Consider the following 7,163-nt stretch of genomic DNA (forward strand, 5'->3'; position numbering starts at 1 on the left):
CATATCGAACCTTTTATGGGGCTACGTACACCACACCAGTCGTTCTTGAACAACGACGACGACCCCTCCCAAGGGCTATGGCTTTCACCGATGGAACTGATGATGTCTCTTAGTAAGTATGGTATTGGCCCTTTGGCGAGCTGTGACGAGAACTGATGAGAAGAAGTAGTTCATTCTTGGGCACCAGAGGCATCGGCAACAATGTCTACCCCACGGCAACACCAACGCCCTATGGATCGAATAGGCAGCCGAATATAGCCCTTGGCTCAATCGAATACCGCGGCGGTGACAGGGGTAGCAACACAATGGCGAGAGGCGATAGCAGCAATGCAAATCGAACCCTACGAGGCGTGTTTGACGGACCACACCAGTTTCTCCCACGGCCGACCCAGGAGTACATCAACTCGCTCGACAAAGAGCTGCCGCATTTACCCACCAACTTACTGGCGCAGGAACAAGATGACGTGTTGAATCAAGTCAACGACCGGCTCTCTCAATGTGCTTTTGACTTCGTGGCAAAATACCAATTTCCGGTCCCTCTTACCGAGGATAAGCGGCCAGTCGAAGGACCAAGTGATCGGGAATGGACAGAGTGGGTGGCCCTGCTTAAGAGCCTGGCAACCAAGAGGAGGATTCCGAGCCGTGTCATTTATGGTGGACAAATTAAGCAGCTGGTTACCATCTTAGAAAGCTCTCTGGAGATGCGCCATGCTGCAAAACACCAATCCCGGCCGCTAAAAGACGACAGGAATGTCCTGCAGCTAATTAGTGCAGGTATTCAAGTGGCCAAGTTCCTCAAGGACGCTCCAGCTACGGAATACCTAGACAAACTATATTGCGAAACTGAGGAACTGATCCAATCTCGGAAACTTGCGCCTGCGTCAACCGACGGTAGTCTTGTACCCCATAACCGGAGTAGTAACACAGGCAGAGGCCAGTTAGCCTAGACGTTTAGATAGATCAGAGGGACTTGGTGTTTTGTCCCAAATCAAAGATGTCTTCGACTATGATCCTTGGGTAAATTGATCGCTGGACTGATAGTAGCAGACACGTACTCATGTGCTGTGACGCCGTAACCGGAACATGGCAACCAATATGTAACGAGGCGGTTCTACATACATATACGGTACAAATTTTTACCAGTGTTTACGATCCGGTTAGTATCCAAATCGCACATTAAGACTTGTCGAGTCCATTCACAGTTGACGTGAGTTCATAATACAATATGGCAACGCAAACCCCTACTTCCGCTTAGAAAGGCTCAGGGGTAGGATCGCATTGGTCGTTAGATCTAATCGTAGTGCGGGTTCTCCCATGTATGCTACTATGGACTAACTAGATATCTAAGACACGGCTTACAATTATCAACATCGTAAAATAGTACCAGACTGGCTGACTTAGAGTATTTCCATCTGAAGTGACCGTTAGACCCGCCGTAGGGGTCGGCGAGCGAATAAAAGAGACATTGGCGAACGTGCTGTTTGTTGGCATGAGACTGATTATTGTACCAATGGTACCTATAGTGCGGGTTGTCCCATTTGCGCTACCTGTCCAATCGGCGCTTGCAGTCCGGACCGAGCCAGAGTGCAGGACTGTAGTTGGGTTGGGGGTGGAATCCGTGATGGTGACAAACACAGTTTGTATTACAGTTCTCGTGATACGTTGAGCCTCACCCGTGTTGGCGTTGGTTGCCGGGGCATCCAAGGAACTCTCAGTGGTTGTCGTCGTTTGTTGCGGCGAGCTTTGTGTGTGGGGGCAGTAATCAGGTTCGAACTCTAGGGAGCCTATGGCTTTGAGCGTTCCCACCTGGAACTCGAACTTGACAATGTCCCCAGGTGAGACTTCCAAGCCTAACACACCCACAATGGGAGCGAGCAAGACGGGGATGGACAATCTCATCTTGACCAGACCCCGAGGAATGATGGTACTGCGCGTCAGCGGTCCTTAAAGTACATCCATGGCTGTCTCGTTCCGGACGTCGGCCATTATTGCTCATTTGCCCCGAGGGCGTACGGAACCAGACGCGCTCTATGGGGCCTCGATGGATATGGGTTCCATGGCTCTATTTTGTAATATCAGTCACTAGCGAAACCTACGTCCCCTTCCCACTCTTTGGTAGTTTCCGTATTCCTGGAGTGTCCATTAAGCTACAATAGCGTCCCGCGTAACGGTAGATATAGCAAGTGCTGGTTTGCGGGCGCGAAACGTTGATAACATGATGAGCTCGAGTTGGGCGAACCTCGCCAGGGGAGCTGCTGGTCCGATTCTGAACCCATATTGACGAGAGGAATCTCGAGCCAGCTTCTCTTTAGCGTGTCTTGAGGAGAAGTTCTTGTGCAGTTCAGGAGGATTGGGCAGTTGGTCCTAAAATGACGCGGGGTCGCGAACCAGCTCTACGCTAACAACGGTGGGTTCTAGGCCTGGCCCGCTGGCTGCGCTAGTGCGCCATTGCTACTCTTCCGACCTGCACTCCAACAGTAGGGCCAACAGGTCTGCAGGCAACTAGGAAGTCAAGACCGGAAACAGCGCGCGAGGATCTTCGAGCTCTCGACGGATGCAGCGAAAGGAGAATACGCTGCTGGATGATTCAGGCTCCATTCGGGATCGGCGCACTTCGAAAAGAGTACAACGAGAGATAACGGTCGTGCGGACCAGAATGGTAGTTTGGCCTCCCAGTATCATTTCTGCATACTACTTGGTAGGAATTGGAGGGACTCCAGAGTGCCTCTCGTGAGCAGCAAGTGCGCCACGCCCAGTAATGGACACAACTATATCGGCGTCTGCTTAGGGTCCCCATTCACTCTAAGTTTGCTGGCTTTGCTCATTTGGACTGGCGGCGCCATCAGCAGCTCTCTACTCTGGGGTCTACATCTGCCCTACCGCAGCTTAACAATGTAGAGCTAGAGAGATAACTTTGAACGACTAAGAAGCACTTCCTGATCGAGAGTCTAGATTCGCATGATGGGTAGGTACGAATCAGCAGTGCAGTGTTGAAGGTTTGGGGTACAATGAGCGCATGCTATTATTTTGGTACTTGCGGCCGTCGCTCCAACACAACGTGTGATCATCTTCTCGCTTGAAAATCTTGCCGTTCGTCTGCTGGCAGCCGTCCAATTGTCCCCCCTGGACCAGATTCGCGATCTAGGAAACAATCAGATGCATTTCGGCTACCTATCGCGAATGGGTCCGAACTAGTCCGAACAAGGAAGTCAAGAAGCAGTTAGGCAGCTTACTAGAACTAAAGACATACTAAGTACTAAGAGACACTTCCTAATCGAGAAATCGGTGGCTTCGCAAAATGATCAACTCACAACTGGAGGTTTGAGTACTGTACTGTACTGCCCTGTCGCTTCTGGACAACTGCGCCTCGAGATACGAAGCCTAGGATATCGGAGTAGCTTTCTGTAGCATCATCAGGAAACGAGGCAGCTGCCCTAACGAGGTCACTTCCACCCAACTCGAACTCATCATGCCATCAACGTTTCGTCCGCAAGTAAGGAGCTTGCTATATCCATCGTGGCGCGAGACGCTATTGTAGCTCAATGGACGGTCAAGAATCATGCCCCAGAAGGCCAAGCAAGCTGCCAAAACCGCTTTGAAGAGCTAAAAGCATTTGCTTCTCCCTTCCCAAGCCCGGACCATGTTGTGTTGTGGTGAAAATGGAGTATGAAGATTACAGTACTTATATACAGTACTTACTAGTCATCGCCAAGCAAGACTTCTGTAGGGCTGCATATTTGGCGCTGATAGGTACCGCTACCGCTAAGCCCTGTAACCCTAGCTGACTTGGAGCCAACAGGGGGCCAGTGGATTACACTCTGGACAGAAGAGCAGCTTGGAGCTGACTGTCGCGGTGGCAGTTCAGACAAAAAAGCTCCCAGAAGCACTTGGGCAGTTTACTAGACTCTACAAGGCCTCTTTTGCCATGGTCCTGAATCATCGCCACTCCTAGTCGCGACTCAGTCAGTTGCATGCCAGTCCTGAATTGGGTTGCGAATTGGAATGATTTCATTGAAAGACATCATCATACCGTTTCAAGGCCTGTCCTAGGCGTAGTCTGCTTCCACCAAAGTCCACCTTGGACAACAAGCATGAAAAACGAGTATTACCTAGTTCACTCAATTGCACACAGAGCAACAAGCCATCTTACGACGACTTTAACAATAACGAAGGAGTCGAGACGATGACTTTATTCGGTTAGATCCCCTGCGCGCCACAACGTAGTTCGTAACAATTGGACCGAACCCTCATATCATTAACACATCATTCCTTAGGCCGGCCGCAGACGAGAGGTAGCAGGTCATGGCACCCAACACTCCCACAGAGGCTCGGCATTTTGATGTTTCGGCAGGACGCGATGCCACCAAAACAGTAGGTTTGTTTTCCGGGCATTGGGTTACTTTCGAGCTAACGGCTATCCTCCCAGACTGGTCCAGACAATGGTCCTAGAGAAGAGCACGGTGGTGTACCTGATTTAGGCCCACTCCATCCCTCCCACCACTTCAACCTCCGCGGCGCTGGGTCCGATCATGATGAAGACAAAATTGAAGGGTATATGCAGTATGTATCAAGTGTTAGCTTCAGTCACCGCTCAGTCCGCCGGTCTACAGACAGGCGAGGCCCCCGCGCTCCAGACCCTGCTAGGCCAGACAGCAGCGGGCATGCCATAAGAAGGTCTCCGGAACTATTGGGCACCATCAACGGGGCAGGTGCAATCCGTCGGAACGGCCCCCAGGCCATCCTTGCACGGGCCGGAGAGGGTGTGGCGAGTTCGCAAGTCCCCGTGGCCAGGTTTCAGTCGGGAGCACACTCTGGAGTGAGCAGGGTCACCGTAATCAGTGGCAGCCGTCGAACATTCCGACCTGGTCCCAACATTTGCCCGCCAGATGATCCTTTCCAATCGTACGATATCTCTTCGCCCCCCCCATCCTGGATCTTGCGGTTGCTTTGGTGTCTTTCACGTCAACCTGTGCTGATAGAACTCACAGGGCCTTTGAAGATATATTCAGTCACGGACCGTCTGTCCCCCCGCTCCCCAACCGTCCAAACCCACGCTTGGATGACCAAGAAGGATTCGGCGGTCCGAGGTTCCCGGGTGGTAATAGCAGCCCCGGCGATGTCAGAATGGACCTCTCTGCTATTCTACATCATCTGCTTTTGACAGTGCACAACCCGAACGCTGTCCATGGTGATGCAGTCCACTCCCTGGAGGCCTTGGATCGTATTATCACAAGTCTTATGGAGGATTATCCCCAGTCGAACGCTGCGCCTCCTGCGTCCCACGAGACGATATCCAGGCTACCCAGGAAAAAGCTAGAGGAGGGGATGCTGGGACCTGAAGCCAAAGAGAAGTGTACAGTCTGTATTGACGATATAGGCCTGGGTGATGAAGTCGTCGTGTTACCGTGTAAGCATTGGTTTCATTATGGATGTGTGGTGTTGTGGCTCAAGGAGCACAACACCTGCCCAATTTGCAGAGCGTCGGTCGAGGGGGAACGGGCAGGCGAGTCTCAGAGGAACGAGGTAGTATTGGGTTTGGAGGCAGAGCTATCTCCGACGCTGCGTTCAGGTGCTGCGGGACGGCATAGCTCGACCTCTCCGTCTATGGATCCGCCTTTGCTACGGCCCTCAAGAGTCAGAGGCCCATCGAATCCATGTCGCCGCTCAACTTCCGGACCTCTCAGGGCTCGATTCACTGGCGATGATCCTCTGTACTGGATCAGAGCCACATTTGGTAGGAACAGTCGTTCCTGATCCGACGTCACTACTGTATGTCCGTCCTCCCTTCGCGGGCTACGGATACGTCTAGTAACCCGCGTAGCTGGTTCGGGCAATTAGGTCGGGTTACATCACACAGTTACACAGCGGTGTAGATGCCTAGGAAAAGCGGGCCTACGCAGCTACCCGCCAGTTGATAACGAGCGACGTGCGCCTTGGTTCGGGTAGCAATGTCATGGGCCAGGCATATGGTTATGGGGCGGCGAGGGTAACACATCGAGCATGCGTCGTGAGACCGGCCGGCGGCGGACCGGACATACACGTTCATTGCTTGCAAGTTTATACCAGATACATACCAATGAATGTCGATGAGTGGCCACATCCACCTTCACATCATGAGCGCAAGAGGTTACACACACCGCCGTATATGGCCCTTTCCAACGTTCAACCTCGCCCGGACTTGTGAATGGTAACGGCGGTTGGTGAGGGTTGTTCAGGGGAAAGAGTTGTATGGCTGGACCTTGGGACAAACATGTTGGCGGATTGTGATGTTGGGTTGGTGGGAGTTTTCAGAGAGAAGAGTTGCATGCATGCTTGGATGAATGGGTGCGCCATAAACTATCTCGTCGGACAACGGCTTATAAAATACCCATCAGCCATTAGCTACCAAGAGTAGATGTTGGAAATGTGATGAGACAACACCGATAGAAGCCTTGCACGGTCCCGCGCAGATAGCCTTGGACATGAAATATGGCATATGGATGCAACTGGTACCTCAGACTGACAGTCAAGTTGGAGAGATGATGGCATGAGAGTCCATTGTGGTCATGGGTCGATGGCATCGATACCAAATAGAACATCCACCTCTGTCACAGCCTGGTCAATTATATCAGAGAAGCTGCTTCTGAGCACCCATATTCCACCAGGTCGACTCTCCCATGAACGACCTGAGCCAGGGTTGGTAGGAGGATCGCCGACGCTGATATCCACAACCAGCAGGTCTTCAGCTGCAAGCTCTTCTTTATTCGCTACTGCTACATACAGCCATGCACTTTGGGGAGATGTATACAGATTGAGATCTTTCTCTATGCGGTGCCATATTCGCGAGTCTGGTTTGTAGACGGGGGAAGAAACAGTCTGAAAGACGCATATGGTCAGATCTGTGACAACTGAATCTGGGACAACGGCCAGGGGAGTGGACGATGTTGCCATTTTGAGGTATCTTTCCTGAAATAAAGGGCGGTAAACCTCTCGCCAATGTAAAAATTGCAAAGAGAGAGTCACGGTTGTACCTACAATGTCAAATGTTCCATAGCGGGGTAGGACACAAAGTAGGAGCCTCACCGCACAGACCAACACGAGAACTCCTCGACGAGCCTCGTCCGGTTTTCTGCGTCGTCGATATACACTACTACCAACTCGTGCAACCACATCCTCACCACCAC

The 7,163-nt window shown here is 51.8% G+C and overlaps 2 protein-coding genes across 2 annotated transcripts; one reads left to right on the forward strand and one right to left on the reverse strand.

Annotated features, from left to right (window-relative positions):
- Positions 1-305: 305 nt before the first annotated feature.
- PG998_014756 (uncharacterized protein) lies at positions 306-947 on the forward strand (the record flags this gene model as incomplete). Its single annotated transcript, XM_066881572.1, has 1 exon — positions 306-947. The coding sequence occupies one exon, from the start codon at positions 306-308 to the stop codon at positions 945-947; it is 642 nt and encodes a 213-aa protein (XP_066723417.1).
- Positions 948-6,543: 5,596 nt separating this feature from the next.
- PG998_014757 (Phosphatase DCR2) lies at positions 6,544-6,930 on the reverse strand (the record flags this gene model as incomplete). The annotated part of the gene is made up of 1 exon (XM_066881573.1): positions 6,544-6,930. The coding sequence occupies one exon, from the start codon at positions 6,928-6,930 to the stop codon at positions 6,544-6,546; it is 387 nt and encodes a 128-aa protein (XP_066723418.1).
- Between the last annotated feature and the right edge of the window lie 233 nt (positions 6,931-7,163).

This window comes from Apiospora kogelbergensis (genome assembly GCF_038363985.1).
Source record: "Apiospora kogelbergensis strain CBS 113332 chromosome Unknown utg000013l_segment0_segment0, whole genome shotgun sequence".
Taxonomy (NCBI): Eukaryota; Fungi; Ascomycota; class Sordariomycetes; order Amphisphaeriales; family Apiosporaceae; genus Apiospora; species Apiospora kogelbergensis.